General features: G+C 40.4%; 1 protein-coding gene across 1 annotated transcript in view; it reads left to right on the top strand.

The window, feature by feature from the left end:
* DIP2C (disco interacting protein 2 homolog C) overlaps positions 1-17,390 on the top strand; it is a 378,320-nt gene that overhangs the window by 330,307 nt on the left and 30,623 nt on the right. The window contains 7 exon segments of the mRNA XM_042473238.1: positions 1,112-1,235; positions 3,570-3,691; positions 4,577-4,688; positions 4,781-4,890; positions 6,108-6,238; positions 9,923-10,091; positions 13,845-14,015. Of these exon segments, the coding sequence (XP_042329172.1) occupies positions 1,112-1,235; positions 3,570-3,691; positions 4,577-4,688; positions 4,781-4,890; positions 6,108-6,238; positions 9,923-10,091; positions 13,845-14,015 (939 nt within the window).

Genomic DNA, 17,390 nt, shown 5'->3' with positions numbered 1-17,390 from the left:
GGAGTGCAGCTTTGGTGCGGCTTTTGGACTCTTAGGACGCATGCATCATTGAAATACCATTCCTCCAAAGTGACTAGAAGCAGTTTTATTTTGGCCTGTCTGTAACAGGCCTGTGATTCCTTCCCCTTAGAGGCACTGATGTAAAGGAAGAGAAAAATAATTAAGTAGTTTGTGAAATCCACAAAAACTTGGACAACTTCAACAGGAAAAAAGAAACCCTTAAAGTAAATAAAATTTGGCTACCAGTCCTAAAGAACACCAAAACCAGGACTCAGAAAATGCAAATGAGAAACCACTCAGGGTCAGAGGCTTCCCTGACAGACGATGATCACCAGTTAGCAGACACTAATCCTCTTTTGCATATCCTCCTACCTTGAGAAGGCCATCAACAACAGAACAATACACAGATTAACATGGGAATCACTCCTCTTCACCCAGGGTCACACAGTGTGTGTATGTATGTGTGTATACACACACACACACACTTCCAGATCAGCATTCTCTGAAGATGCCAGCCACAATGCCAGCAAAACATCAGGAATAAACTCTTCTAGAACATGACCACATAGCCCAAAAAGCCACCAAAACCCCCCCCCAACTATAATTAAGTACAGTGGTACCCCGAGTTACGAAAATAATTCGTTCCGCCGCCGCGTTCGTAACCCGAAATGCTTCGTAAGCCGAAAAAGCCATAGGCGCTAATGGGGAAAAGCCGCGATTTCGTGCGAAATAGCGCCGAAAAGCACCAAAAATTTTTTCGTAACCCGAAAAAACCTTCGTAACCCGGAACAGTTTTTTCCTATTGATTTTTTTCGTAACCCGGAAATTTCGTAAGGCGGCGCATTCGTATCCCGGGGTACCACTGTAGTTGTTGAGAAGAAATCTAAAGGGCATTTGGGCCTGGTTAGAGGCCAACAGTTGGTTCATCTTTCTGACTTTCATCACTAATTCAGATTCCACACACAACTGTGAAAATGAGTTGTTATATGTCACATTTATATCACTGACCCAGTTTAAAATGAGCTGTAATTAGATCATTTATGAATAAAACGTGTACATTAAAAAAAAAACTTGCTAAAGCTCTCTGCTTTTTCCTTCCTCCCAAATACAGGGGACAATAGCAAACTCTCTAACATGTGTTCAGCTACATAAGCGATCTGAAAAGATAGCAGTTATGTTGATGGAACGGGGACATTTACAAGATGGTGATCACGTTGCTTTGGTCTACCCTCCAGGTAAAGAGCATATATGTATTTTCAGTGCTGACTCTGAAAACTTTGGTATTGTAAACTGACCTTTAGCTGGCTAACAGAGCTAGTCATTAAAAATAATAATGGCTGAAAAGCAATGAGTGTATGCACTTTGTGAGGTTTAGATTAGCTATGTCCCACTTTTCCCATCTTTCTGTATGGGACTTAGCTATGTCTAACTTTTCTTCCAACTGTACCTGTTAATTTCAATTATTTCAGCTCAGAATCAGTCTAAATTGAAGGTGCCATTTCTACATATCCAAAAAGCACCACAATAAGAAATACTCAGCAGTGTAGGAACCCCAATACCTAGCAATCACACGATGCGAGAAAGCTGGATTTCTTTCTCAACTTTCTCCAATATAAAGAGAGCTTGTTTCCAACAACTTAAAAATAGTAATGATCACATAAAAACCTTCTGTTCAGGAACAAAATGAAGACACAGAGTTTTGTTACACTCAATTATAGCCTGAGTGCATTAGCTTGTCCCAACCTGAGTAGACCTATTCAGTGAGCAGGATTTACAGAAATGTTAACCTATCATTTAATAATGTATTCATTTGGTATATAGTGTATAAATCACCTGTAGTTTGGTTTTTTAAAATCATGGTCATTATTATTATCTGTGTAAAAGATTTCTTCTCCATTGCCCAGTGCAAAACCCTGAGTTCAGCATATGTTAAAATAATAGGGAGAAACAATATGTAAAATTCAGTTTGAAAACATGAAAGTATAATGGAAAACTCAGAATAAATAGAAGATATTCAGCCAAACTTCCGGGGGGGTGGGGGGTGAGAGTGGGCACAGCTAAAAGCATCTTATGCTATACCCTTGAATGCCTGAGCAAACAAACAAAAACTCTTTGCATAATGCCAAAATGACATCAAAGTTGGAGCCAGGTGTACTTCCCAGAGGAAGTGCACCATGAAAAGAAGTCACTGCCTACCTGAACAGAGACAGCATGATGCCCCAGTGGATTGTCTTAAACTCCATTTTAGTTTTAATTATCCTTTTGATGACATCAGTTCATGTTAGAAGGGAAGGATCATGCGATATTTTTATTGGAATGAAAGGCCTGTTAGAGCCATTACTCCAGTCACAGCGGAGATGCCCATCTTAGGATAGTGAATTAGAAAGAACCAAATTGCAGGAAAAAAAATAAGTTTAGAATCCCCAACAGGAGGAACATTTGTGAAGGAAATAACATTATTGGATAGCAATAGCCTGATCCTTTCTAAACTAATCTAAAAGGGGAAAGGATGTAAGGGAGACATGTTGAATATGTCTTCCCTCATCAAAAAGCAGTCAGGAAGAAAGAGCAGAGGAATTCACTCTGGGTTGGTTCTTTTTCTTTTACAGCAGAAGACAGTCACTTAAATAACCCTGACTGAACCAGCCAGTGCTATCTGGACATAATGCTTTTGGGATAGGTGGCTGACAGAGGAAGGAAAAGCAAGTGGGAAAGGAAGACAAAAGATCCTAATCTTCCTCTGTCTAAACCAGCTCATCCCTGGTGGACAAGAGAGCACTAAGTACAGAAGCTGCTTTCTTCCAACAGCCAAAGTGACCTGAAAATTGATGTCCGGTGAGCCTCCCAGAAGAGTAGATTCCACCTTGAAAAGAAAGGCCTTCTCCTTGGTCACTTCCCACTTGAACTGAGATAGCATGATGATCCAGTGGGCTGTCATAAACTCTTTTAATTTCACTTATCCTTTTGATGACATCAGTTCAAACCTTTAAGGCAAGAGTGGATAAAGTGTGGACCTTCTGATGTTGCATTTCAACTCCTGTCAACCCAAGCTAGCATAGTTGGTAGTGAGAAAGTCTGAGAGTTGCAGTACAACATCTGGAGGGCCACATTTTGCTCACCCTTTCCTTAAGGGTGCTTTCCATGCTTTTTGAAAATAGTTCATATTAGAAAAATTGGAGAAGCTTAAGAATAATTAGAAAGAATGGAAACAGCACATAGCATAACATTCATATTGATTTTTTAATCTTTCAACATAGTCAGTGGATGACTGGTGGCTTCCATATTAATGGCATGATGAATCCACTCTGGGATTTACTTTGAACTTTAAGGATGCAATTCAAGGTGCCCCACAAATAGCATCTTGGGAAGCTTCTCTACCTAAGTTTTAATTTAAACCCAGAATAGATTCACTGCCCCATTGACATGGGATCCATGCACTACCACTGACTGTGTTGTGCTCAGTGCTAGCATTGTCTTCATAAATTGTGTTGACTTGAAAGGTGTTTGTTTTTTTTTTCTCCTTCAAACTAGAACATCATATTGTGTTCTTGTGCTTCTTCTTCATGCAGGAATAGATTTGATTGCTGCATTTTACGGGTGCTTATATGCAGGCTGCGTGCCAATCACAGTTCGTCCTCCACATCCACAGAACATCGCAACCACGTTGCCTACAGTGAAGATGATTGTGGAGGTCAGATGGTTAATAAAAATGGTTAATTAAAAGAAAGAAACCAATGGCAGGATTCCAGGAGCTTGTGCATATCTTGATGACATTGTCAAACTTTTCTTCCCTTTGAACCTCCACACATCTTCAGTCACTTCCAAGATCACAAGCTGCTTTTGAAAAGCCTTTTCTTTCAAAGCAGTTTGTAGTGGGGGAGAGGAGGGAGGTAGGGAAAGAGGGAAGGAAGGAAGGAAGCTAGCTTCTCCCCAGCTAATGCTTGGAAAAATGATATTTCCAAGAACTATAGGTCTCAGGATCCTCCAGAATTGGCTATGATGACTGGAGGCTTCTGGATTGTTAAAAATTAATTTCCCCCAATTTTGTCCCATTAGATAAAAACCCAGAGGGGTAGCTGACCATGACCAATGTGAACTGGATTCATATCCTTGCCCAACCATTTTTATTACATACGGCATGTACCCAAGATATCTAAGACAATTTAGAGTTTAAAGTATTTGAACAAATAAAAGTTACAGTAGATAAAAACAATGCAGAACTGATGCATGAACTTCATGGGCTGGACTTCTCTTGTTTTTAAAGAAGGTATATGCCAGTATTGTCTCAGGGTGTTCTACCTCACAGGTTTGTTGTGAAGTTATTGCAAGTTACCTTCCATATTGCCTCAAAAGTCTAAAGAGCAGGGTAAAAATATAATAAGTTAAAGCTGCCTTAATATTTTGAGCTAGTTGCATAGGATTGCATATGTGACCATTCTGTTTTTGTAACTGAACAAAACACTTATTTTAAAAAACTTTAAGTTTTAAATATATGCCCCAATAATATATCAACAATTTGTATGTTAGGCAGTATCTGTCTCATTTCTATCTTCTCTCTTTTTTCTGAAACTTTCAGGTGAGTCGGTCTGCTTGTTTAATGACAACACAATTAATATGTAAATTGTTACGATCACGAGAAGCAGCAGCAGCTGTGGATGTCAGAACGTGGCCCCCTATATTAGACACAGGTATTTGCTTTCCTCTGCTCATCTCATTTTGAAGTACTGTTGCATCTTCCAGGCACTTCAGGAATCATGCCTTTCTGGGTTTTTCCCCTCAGATGATTTGCCAAAGAAGCGGCCTCCTCAGATCTACAAACCATCTAACCCTGACATGCTGGCTTATCTTGATTTCAGTGTATCCACAACTGGAATGCTAGCGGGGGTGAAGGTAGGAAGTCCACACCTAGACTGAATGATGCCATGTGAAACATGTTGTGTGGATGACATGGAGTGAGGTTGGGTAGAGTATTGCAATGCAGAGATTGGGATGTTATGGACCTCCAGAAGATCCACAGGGAGAGGTGGGAAATATAAATTATTATTATTATTATCATCATCATCATCATCATCATCATCATCATCATTATTTGACCCCAGTCCCCATCATCTGTTGCTATTGGCCATACTGGCTAGAGCTGATGGAAGTTTCAGGCCAACAACATTTGGAGTGCTTCATGTTCCATTCCATGTTTGTTTCGTTTTTTAAAGTATACCTCATGCCATTTTGTATTTATATGTGAATAAAATAAAATATGCTTGGTTGCCCCTACCCAGCACAGACACTAATCAGTTGGGGGATTTGAAAAGTAGTCCAAAATACTGCCAACTTAACCTGCATTTATTCCATACTGCATCAAACAGGCTGTAATGGTATGAAATTCTCACTAAGAACAGTCAGCCTCATCTGATCCACCTTTGGATCCCAAAGAGTTTTGGACTATGAGTCTCATCCTTCCTTCAGAATGTGGCCAGTGGTCAAGGGTGATGGAAGTTGGGTCCCCAGATGTTGGGCTAGAGTTGGAAAGGTTGCTGTTACCCTTCCAGCACTATGGTGTCTCTGCTGTGCTATATCTGTGGTGCATTATGTTATTACTGTGTTTGTAATGTGTCTTTTTCCCAAACGGGAAATCAATTGATAGGGGCTATCAAAAGGATTGGATAGATGGGCTCTCCCAAGGTGCTGCCCAGGAGATTCTGGAGAATGAACTGGGGACTTACTTTATTCCAAACATGTAATCACTGAGCTGTAGTTGTCACCATTCTGACACTTCCCCCTGCCCCAGTTTAAAAGAAGTACCCTGTTTTCTTTACAGTGGCATTTAATTCCTGACAATTTCTAACCTAGAAATCAAAGACTCTGATGAGTCATTCCCTCTCTTCTCTTTACTTTTTTTTTAAAACTTGGCTGACTGAATTTAGGTATTGGAAAACATATTAATTTTCATTAGGTATAAATGATTCTGTCTGTGTTTTTGCAGGGGGCTTGTAAAGGGGATGCTTATTTTTATCAATCCTCTTACTGACTGAAGACCTGGCAGCCATTCAGAAACAAACGTACAGAACGCTACAGTTCATCATCTTAATGACTGCCATCTTTTCTTCCAGATGTCTCATGCAGCCACTAGTGCCTTCTGTCGTTCTATTAAGCTGCAGTGTGAGCTTTATCCTTCTAGAGAAGTTGCTATCTGTTTGGACCCTTACTGTGGACTTGGGTTTGTCCTTTGGTGCCTCTGTAGGTAAGTTTTCCTTTGGGTGCTTCTTAGCATCACAAAACAGAAAAGCTGTGTGTAAGAATGTGTGAGAGAGGGAGATGGAGAACCCACCAACTCTGAGATGATGTGATCAAGAGCTTTATCAGAGAGAAGAGTGGATTAATACCTTCAGAAATAAATTTAATAAATCTATATTGGACTGTACAGTTAACAAAAAAGTTTAAAAATAGATAAAAGTCCTGGCTGCTGTACATGTGGAAAGAATCAGCTCTGCTTAGTTCCCCACTAATAAATGCACTCCATTAATGTAAAAGGGCATCATGTGATGTGAATTGGATATTTGAAGTGGGTGGGGAGAAAAATACTATGCATTTCATGGAAAGATTTTTTTTAAAAAAAAATTCGGAATCTAAAATTTCAGTTTTCAGCCGGTTGTGTTTGGTTATGAAGTTTTGCTGCTCCTTAAAAATACGCTGATATTAAAAAAAAATACCTGTGCAAACCACAGATTGGATTTTTTTTAAAAAAAAATGTCTTAAAGCATGAGAAGGTGCTAATCCTTTCCCGTCTTTATCTTGCTGGATGCATGCCTCATTCAACTGGTGCAGAGTTAACCAGGCATGCTTTGTCTCAGTGCTTCCTAACTGCTGTGAGAGGTGCAACAAAGGCTTCCTTGTTGTGGAGAGAGACTGTTTGGTGAAGAAACATTCTCTCCACATTTTTACACAGAGAAAATACAAGGGTGTGTTAGCTGCTTGCTCTTGCTTATAACCTGAAATCATCCATTAGTCAGTGTATGGTAGGAAATACTCAACTCCATACTGTTTTCCCACCCACGGTAATAAGCTATAACTTTTCTATATGCATATACACATCTGTATGCAAAGAAAACACAAAGATGACACAAATCTATTCCAGGAGCTCTTCCTTCACACCACCCGCCCACCTCCTTTTTAGCTCACCCAAACCTCTGATAAACCTTTTGGTCATGAAAACAAATCTGAGATAATTTAAATTGGTAATAGGAGTAACCAGTCAGGGCAATGGCACCTTATCCATATTTAGAACCATTTACATCAGTTGCTGCTACAGCAGAATGAAGAGTGATTGAATCCCTTTATACCCAGGGATTGCAATCTGGGCAGAAGCAGCCAAAAAAAAAAAAAAAAAACCCAAAAAGCAATCTAAATGTTTATTCCTGTTGAAGATGCTATGAAGTTGTGCTGGCCTGCTCCACTGTGATGTCCCAGAATGCAGCATTCTGAGACTTCCAGACCACAAAGGAAAACCTCTTTGGAGCACAAAGCCAACCAGTTGATACTTCTTGAGTGTATTCCATGGGTTTTGCAAAGTTTTGCTTTTGTTTTTATTTTATGTCCCAAAGGGTATAAAATAATAATGAAAAGAAACCTTGCAAAGCAGAGCAATAGACCTCTTATTGAAAATTCTCCCAAGTTCTTATCAATTGGCCATACACTCCATCAGGATTTCCTGGGGATCTTTGTCAAAGATTGATGCATTCTGGGCACAGCAACAGTCGTCAGGCCAATGTGAGTTCATGGATACCTACCTTCTTGCTTTTAGCTGTTTGTGCTAAATATGGAATGCTGGAATTCTTGTGACGTGACTTTGTTCTCCTCTCTCCAATATTTTCTTTATAGCTTATCTCTTAGTTAATTCAAGTAGCTGAGAGCCAATGTGGTGTAGTGGTTTGAGCATTGAACTCTGGAGACCAGGGTTCAAATCCCAGCTCAACCATGGAAACCCATTGGGTGACCTTGGGCAAATCATACTTTTTCAGCCTCAGAGGATGGAAATGGTAAACCTCGGAACAAATCCTGCCAAGAAAACCTCATGACAGTTTCGCCTTAGGGTTGCCATAAGTCGATAATGACTTGAAGACACACACTTTAGGCCAAGTGGGCAACTTTAAGGGGTTTAGGCAACCCACATCCTTCCCATTTCCCCCCTCACACTGCCCACCCACAAATCAGCCCCCATTCCCCCACCAAAGTGGCTGCTGTGGCCCCTAAACACCCCAGAGGGCACAATCATTGTCCCATTTTTGTCCTCCCCTCATCTGTTATAGGCCCATTTCAAAACCAGAAGTACTTGAACAGGTGCTTCCTATTTTGAGAAATGGACCATATCAACCTAAATCAGGCAAGTGGAGAAATGGAAGAAAATGGCTGATTGCATTCCCTGGATCTTTGGGACTTCTAATTAGATACTTGGGGGGGGGGCAGAAATCAGGGAAACTGGTCAAGGGGACAAAAATGATTTTGATGGCCACCTTTGCCCACTTCTGGTTTTGGCCTTATGAAATGTTTATTGACAGTGTCCTGGGTGTAGAGCACTCCCTCCAGAGGAACACAGCTGGCACTAATTCAAATATCTCTGTTAATAAACAGACACTTTTTATTTTTAAGGCAAACTCATCAATACTAACATTTGGTTCTGTTTTGCTACTGAACTTTATTTATCTTCATTTGGAGAGGGGGTTGCGCCCTTTACAGAATACCAGTGTTGTTTTTTAAATGTGCTTTAAGTGTAAATTGTTCTATAACAGTATTTGGATTGACGTACTGTGACTATATCTTCTAAATAAACGTACGGTTGGTCCTCCATATCACGGATTCTTTATCCATGGATTTAAGCACCCACGGCTTGAAGTGTTCTATACAGATAGATAGATAGATAGATAGATAGATCTCCCCCCCAAAAAAGAAAACCTTGATTTTGCCTGGTATCTGCTGGGATTTAGTTCCAGGACCCCCAAGAAATACCAAAATCCATGGATGCTCAAATCCCATTAAGTACAATGGTGTAGTGAAATGGTGTTCCTTATATAAAAGGCAAAATCAAGCTTTGTTTTTTTTTAATTTATACATATTTTTAATTATTTTCAAGTATAAATAGTTATTTATTTAATAATAAATAAAATTTATTATTTTCAAGCTGTGGATGGTTGGATCAGTGGATAAGGAATCCGTGGATATGGAGAGACAACGCTCCCCAAATTAGCCATCCATTATAGCCAATGTCCATATGAGTGAAGGAATTCTGGGAGTTATAGACCAAAAAAGTAACTTCCTCAAGCTCTACTCAGTCCTCCCAACACTACTGGGAATATCCTGCTTTCTATAGAAAAAATGGCTACCCTACTCTGGTCAACTGACCTCACAGTTTAATAGATCCAAACTAGTCCAGGAACAGAGTTCTTTGGTTAGCTTTGATTTATTTTATTTATTTGTTTGTTTGTTTATTTATGGTATTTATACCCCACCCTTCAGCCCTAAAGGCTATCAGAGTGGCTTACAATTATTATTTATAATTAGACGGTTCTCTGCCCTCAGGCTTACAATCTAAAAGACACAACACAAAAGGAGAAGGGAATGGTGATGGGAAAGGGGATGAGGTCCAGTGGTTCTTCTCTCCCTCTGAGGCCTGGACCAAGGCAGATGGACTGGAGGGAGGGATCTTCTTCTTCAGGCTAACCCTGGTGGAGCTGGGCCTGCCTGGTCACTCCCTTGCAGGCCGAAGGATGACAGTTATGGAGGGAGGAGCATTCTGCCCTATGGAATGTACAGTGATGTGCCAAATGTACTAAAGCTATGGAAAGTAGCATCCTTTTCTCAGTTTGCCATTTTCTGGTCTAGCAAGAGAGATTTCCTGGTGTGTGTTTTAACAAATCTTATATCTTTGCAGCGTTTATTCAGGACACCAGTCTATTTTGATTCCTCCCTCAGAACTGGAGACCACGCCTGCTCTCTGGCTCCTGGCTGTGAGTCAGTACAAAGTGAGAGACACTTTTTGCTCTTACTCTGTGATGGAACTTTGTACCAAAGGTCTCGGTTCCCAAACAGAATCACTGAAGGTAAGGAAATCTAATGTGGTCTATCTTCCCCCCACCCTTCTCCTAATTTTCCCTTCCCACATAGTATTGCTTTTTTAGTGTTGTCCTGTCATCATCTGCATGAGTCAGAAGACTCCATTCAGTGAAAAGAAAGCAAATTGAAAAGTGGGGAATATCTCCAGCAGTGCCTATGGAATTCCTCTTTCTAAGAACCTTCTTACCTGCTGGAGCTGGGGTTGCAGAAGAATATTTACTTAACAGTGCTTACTGTATATACTCGACTATAAGTTGACTCATTTATAAGTTGAGGGAAGATTTGGGAGTCAAAATTATGGATTTTGATAGGAACTGTGTATAAGTCGAGGATAAAACCTAAGGGCATGTAACAAAGGATGTAAAGAATGAAGGAAAGGAAAATTATGACAAAGAACGCCGTTCTTTTCTTGCCCATGCATTCAGAAGCCACCACAGTGAAGAGAGTAAAGGGGATTGGTCCTTGTTTTAGGTTCTCCCAGGATGGACCTTTTGCCACTCTACTCAGAGAAGGAGGTGGTTCCTATTTTGAGTTAAGATTGTGACTTGCATTGACCCATGGATAAGTTGACCCAGGTTTTGGGAGTATATGTAGTACTTTACCTAATTGTAGTTTGCTGGTCATAGATAGATTTTTGTTGTTGTTCATGATTTATTTCATTACAACATACCATTAGTAATTTGTGCAAACTGTGCAGGGACTTGCCTAAATATTGGTAAGTCCTTTGAAGAGTTGTTGGAACATGTGTTGCTCATAAGCAGAGAATGCTGCTCTGAAAAACGTATTACATGGGCTTCCCCAAACCACCTATAAGCCAGAATCTAACACTATGGCCTGCCCTAATGTCTGCTATGCATTCAGGTAAAATAGGACCATAGAGTACAAATATCAGGCCCCTTCTCCTATTCCCACTGTGTGAACTATAACTCCCAGAATACCCTGGAACTAATATCGTAAGATACATTTTCCCACGCTCTGTTTTCACAGTTTTGGTCCTCTTAGTGCTTTCCTGAGCATCCTGGTAAATGCCAGTTAGTGTAAATAGTGCCAGTTAGTGGAGAAATGGCAGTTAGTGTAAACAGTGGAGAGCATCTTGTTTGTAGCAGTATATGTACCAAACAAGATTAACATACACACTATTTTTTTGCTGCTGAATGAAGGCTTTTCTTTCTCTTTTTCATTGTTTTTCCCTTTTACATTTGTTGGGGGTGGGGGTAGGGTTACCTTGCTGTTATTGATCATTTTATTGGATTGTTACTCCTTTTAGTTGTACATTTCTGCTATTTATTTTTAAAATTTGCAAAATATCTAGGGTGATGGGGTAGGAAAAAATCAGAGGTAGAATTTCAATTAATTCCACAAATAAATTTAAAAATAAATAGGCACACATGTAGTTTTGTCAAATGTTTTGCATTAAGCTTTTCACCCTAGCCATTATTTTTGGTCTTTTCCCCCCAGATCCTTTTTGGCATTCTTTGCTTCTGGTTCTATAATGTGTAAAATAAATTATGAAACAAAAATATCACAACGGGGGGGGGGGGGGGGCACTTCCCTTTCCAGTATGCCTATCTCACAAAGTGGAACAGCTCCCCAGGATAAATTGTGAAACCAGGAGAGGAGCTTCAGAGAGAAAACACAGATAATGGCTTGAGGGAAACAATGCTATTCTATTGTAACTAAGTAGCTTTGGTTTTGAAAGCTGCTTGGGTGGGAGACCCACCTGGGAGCCATACACTAACTACTCAGAGCAACTTAGTGGACTGCTGGCATATTGGTTTTTAATAAAATACATATTTGGGATACCAGAAAACCTTTGGGGGAAATTGCTCATGTCGTCTGCCTTACATCCTCATTAATTTTTTATTGAGCGTTTGTTTCTTGCTGATAATTAGTCATAGGTTATATCACTGCCACATGTTTCCCGTGGCCTTGTTCAGACTATTGGTTTATCTGAATGAGTTTTCTGGGTTTCTTGTGTGCTTCTTTGCCACTCCTCTCCAACTCAGTCACAAAAGATGGACCAGAAACATTCCCTTCCATTTTTCAGTTTACAATTTAGCATTGTCTCTCAATCCTAAACTGTAATTATTCTCAATTTATTGTTTATAGCAATAAACCAGCTTCAAAGAAAATACAGTTTAAATTTGGACCCTTTTAGTACACTTTAGGAGCAACTACAAACTGTCCAATTTTCATTTTGATAAATTGCAGTAGCTGAAAATGCAGCAAAAGCTTTCAGTCTGACAGCCACACTGAAGGAAAGCTGTCTCCATAAGTCCCAAATTCACCCAGGCTCATCCACATAGTCAGAACCAGATCAATATCTGTTTTTAATAATTTATTGCAACTGTGGCCATTCACATGTTGGACTGCAAATTCCATCAATCTTAGCCAGCATACTTAATAGGAACGGATCAGGGGAGCTACAATCCAGAAGCTCACTCTAACCCCACACCTGATTTATTGTGTGCCATTTTGAGCATTTGCTAGCTGAGTAAAATGTTTCATTAGTACATACTTCATTTTTTTTATTTCCTCCTGAGCTCATGATAACTTTTAGTTTTTCTTGGCACATGATGAGACCTGTAAGCAGGGCTAATATCTCTAGAGGATTTTAGGCCACTTTCAAAGAAGACAATATCCAAATCAGGAGAGTGGTTTCATCATAGTAGTTATTCTGCCCTATACCATGGCTTCCAGAGAATTTCTAGCAGTTTTATCACAAACCTATTCATGCATTCAAAATTTGTAAGCATGGATAGAAACAGGGTGGGACCCACATTCCAACTCCATCCCCGTTAATTGCAAATCTGCCCTGCAATATTCATAAGTCATGTCTTTACAGAAAATGTAACTCTCATAAAGTAAATGGATTTGCAAAGATTTGCATGACTAGGAACATTGCCTTATCAGGATTCCAGATGACACACTTTTGCTGCTGGATTTACAAAAGGGCCCAAGCTCGACTCAGGCTTGCATCCTTCCGAGGTCGCTAAAATGAGTACCCAGACTGTTGGGGTCAAATTAGCTTACTTACTAATTAGCTTACTTGCTGTTCACCGCTATGATCTTTGGAATAGCGGTATATAAATAAAACAAATTATTATTATTATTATTATTATTATTATTATTATTATTAAATCAAATACAGTTATATTCAGAGCATTGGAAAGTTGCTATTGGGACTACAATTCCCAGAATACCTCATCCAGCTTGCTCTCTTGCGCTGCATCTGCACTACAGAAATAATCCAAGTTGACACTGCTTTAACTGCCATGGCTCAGTGTTGTGGGAATCTGGGATTTGTAGTTTTGCTAGACATTTAGCCTTCTCCGTAAGAGAGCTCTTGTGCCCCACTGAACTACAATTCCCAGAATCCCATAGTACTGAGCCATGACAGTTAAAATGGTGTCACCCTGGATTATTTCTGCAGTAGAGATGCAGTCTCAGTAAGGCTCTTCACAGTGCAAACTGTATTCTGCTTCTGTTCACCTCTACCTTCAGTTCTAAGACTAAATTGCCAACTCAAAGGAAAGTTAAATAAAATATTTAAGAAACCTCTTCCTGCCCCTACTTTTTAGAAAGGTGGTTTTTTTTTTGTTCCTAGCCTACTCTTTAATGACTGGTGACACTTTACCTTGATGGATGCCTCTTTTCCTTGATTCAAAAATTGCTGAAATAAACTGACTGAATGCCAACATTGCCCTTGTGATAACTTCAATCTGTACGTGTGTTTCCAGGCAAGGGGACTGGACCTCTCAAGAGTACGGACATGTGTAGTTGTGGCAGAAGAACGACCTCGAATAGCTTTGACACAGTCTTTTTCAAAGCTTTTTAAGGATTTGGGCCTACACCCCAGGGCTGTCAGCACATCATTTGGCTGCAGAGTTAACCTAGCTATATGCTTACAGGTAAGACATTCCTGACAACAATCTTAAAAGCAGTGCTTTCAGACAGCTTGGTTAACCAATGCATGTGATGTTGCTTTTTCATTTTGCCAGAAATACATCTTTTCTGTATTTTCTTTTCCCACAAAGCCTTCACATCACATTTATAGCATTTATTCTGCCCTGATCTTAGAAAAAAGTGTGATAGATAGTTCCTAAAGTTATAGCTTATTAAAATCAACATTACTACAGGTGGGCATAGCTACCCTTCCAAGTGCTGTAAGCATTATGTTATGGAACTGATTTCTTCCTCTGAGTAGCGTAGTGTTTTGAAATGGGCATGTTGCTTATGCATGTAATTTGGACCACTTGGCTTAAAACCATTTTTGTTTGTGTCTGTTGCTGTGGCTTCTGTCAAAAGATAAGATCAATGATTTATTAATCTTTTAGATAGAAAGTGAAAGGATTTGATAATAACATGTAGCCAATATATGGCCATGTGTTTCAGAGCTCCTTATTTAAAGCAACCTTGTAAAGTAGGCTTGTATTCCCTATTCACCTACTGCAGATGTGGTGCTGAGGCTCAGTACAGATTTACTTAAGGCGACACACAGCTGAGTTCATGACAGACGTGAGGTTTTAGTGGCTTTCTGTTAGTTAGCTACTTGACTCAGTGTCAAAAATACTAATTTGGCTCCTTGTTTTCCTTTTGCTAAAACAAGGAAGGTCTAAAGCAGTAGTCCCCAAACTTTTTTGGGCTAACAACCCCTTTCCTCTTGAGTGACAACCCTAGTGCCCCCCATGCATATTTCTTGATATTAGGTCTACTGTTCTAATGCAAATTCAAAAAAACCAATCTCATTTGCTGCTCCCTTTGCACCTAGTCATTTTGGGAGCGGCAATGAAGCAGCTGGCTGAGCAGCAATTGAGAAATCTCTTGTCTTGCCTGTGCCAGCAAGAGGCTGGCACAGGCAAGAGGTTTCTTGGTTGTTGCTCGACTGGCTGTTTAATCACTGTGTCCCTTGCACCTGGTCATCCTGGGAGCAGCAATGGAGTAGCTGGCTGAGCAGTGCTCATGAGGCCTCTGACCTGTGCCAGCCTTACAGCAAAGCCCAGTGTGGGCAAGAAGCCTCTTGTCCGAGCTGGTGCAGGTAAGAGGCTTCTTGGTCATTGCTCTACTGGCTGTGTTCAGGTGCAAAGGGAGAAGCTCTCCCCAGTAAGGATGGACTCTCAATCCTTCTTCATCAGGGTGGAGAAAGAAGCACCTGGTATGTGTATGAGGGATTTTATAGTGGCCACATGCTCTGGATTATTAGTGAAGGAACAGCTAAGGGAGTGAGTTTGCATGGGCAGGTGAAGAGCGAGAGCCACCACCACACAGAGGCTGTGTGGTGGTTTTAAGGGATCCTGAAAAGAGAAATTTAATGCAATACTCATCCCACCATGGTCCTAAAGGCCCCTGGTTCCCTTTGTCTTTCTTGTGCACCAATACTTTGACTGAAGCCTCCCTTGCCACCCTGTTTTCCCATACCCCTCACCCCGGTTTTTCCTTTTCCCTCTTCTCCCCTCTGAATCTTTCCATTTCCCCCAGAGGTGAACACACCACCCACTTTGAGAATTACTGTTCTAAAGTAATTATATACACACATTTTCATGAACACAGAAACCTGATATCAGTACTGGTTATATTGGGGACAGTTGCTGGGGTGTGTACCTGCCCTGGCAGGTTCCACCAGGGCTGGTTGTGCTTCCCTACCATGGCACTGCCAATGCTGTTGATTTACTGATTAGAATGGCAGCCAGTAATTCCTCTCATCCCTTCCTGGCTGCCCAAGGTAGCCACAGCTTTTGACAGCTTTTAGTCCCAGCTTTGGACAGGCAACGGAAAGCTGCTTTTCCTGTGATTTGTTGCCTTTTATTTTAGAGTTTTAGCAATGTATGTTACAACCCCAATGATTCTGTAATCTGTTAGCTGTCGATGGTATTTTCTAATGCCAGCGTTCAATTTGGACACTCTTAAAAACCTTCTTATTCAGGAAACGTACACTACAGCAATGCATAAGTAAACAAAAGCATTTTAAACATTCTAAAGACCATTTCTAGGATTGCATTTCACAATGCATTCAGAAATATTTTCCCCTCTCACCAGCCTCTACTTTTCTTAATGATTTTCATTTTGGTGGCCAAACACATATCTTTGTTTTGTTTTGTTTTTACATGCTGTGGATAACAAGTTAAGCTTTGTTTTTAGTGGATTTTTTGGGCTATGTGGCCATGTTTTAGAACAGTTTGTTTCTAACATTTTGCCAGCATCTGTGGCTGGCATCTTCAGAGAATGCTACCATGGAAGTGAGTGGTGTGTGTGTGTGTGTGTGTGTGTGTGTGTGTGTGTGTGTGTGTTAGGCTTATCTACTTTCTCCTTTTCTCTGTGCTTTGCAGTTCACACATGCTTATTAGTAAGGGATTCTGGAGGCAGCTGCAGTTTACTTGCCTGTTGTAGGCAGGCACACATAGCTACCATGGATATAGCTGTACAGTAATCCCATTCTTTCTCAACTCAAGCTTTAATGGGTTGTTTACTGCAGTCATGCTGCTGCAACCCAACACCAAAAGTCTGGGTTCTTCATCCTTCCTTTACCATCCTCCAAATGCTGATGCTGCTAAAACAACTTTCAGCTACCTAGAGGACAATAATGAAAGGGGCTGGTCAGGTGTAAAAAGACTTTGTAAAAAGAAGCTTCTTTATCTTTGTTAATGAAGGTAATGCTGTAAATATATTGACCTCTGCCCATTAAAAGGAGACAAGTGTAGGATGCCATGATGTTTTGACCTAGCAGTATTGTAGCTATCTGGTAAGACCTGTTGCTGCAGGTAAGCTCCGTATTGGGGGCATATTGTATAAGCTGGACATTTTATACATTTAAGTTCTGGAGTCCACTTGATGGTTATACTTGTGTCATTCCATTCATTCTTATCTTGAACCTACAAAGGCCAAGATCCAAGGGTGTCCTCTGGTATCCAATGTAGTGGTCTTCAAAGATGTCACCATAAAAAGGAGGAAGGAAGGGGATGGGAAGGGGGAAAGGAAGGAGGAGGAGGAGGAGGAAAAGCAGCAGCAGCAGCTGATGTTATTTCCATAACTGCTGCCACATTTTTTTTCCTTTTCCTTTTCTTTTTCCCCCTTCCCCCTTCCTTCCTCTTTTTTATTTTATATCCAGTGCAATGGCATTGGTATGTTCTCTGCCTCCTTCTCCCATTGCAGCTTCCCTGTTCCAGTGGGTTTCCCCTTCAGGTTTTGCAGATTTTAAGAGAAGTACTTATAAGTAAACAGCTGGATTCTGGTCAAAGTTAGTAGTCCCCAGTCTGAAATGTCATGATGTCATTACCGTGCAACAGAGG

The sequence above is a fragment of the Sceloporus undulatus genome, chromosome 6 (genome assembly GCF_019175285.1).
Source record: "Sceloporus undulatus isolate JIND9_A2432 ecotype Alabama chromosome 6, SceUnd_v1.1, whole genome shotgun sequence".
In the NCBI taxonomy this organism is placed as follows: Eukaryota; Metazoa; Chordata; class Lepidosauria; order Squamata; family Phrynosomatidae; genus Sceloporus; species Sceloporus undulatus.
This window is presented reverse-complemented; position numbering and strand designations above follow the sequence as displayed.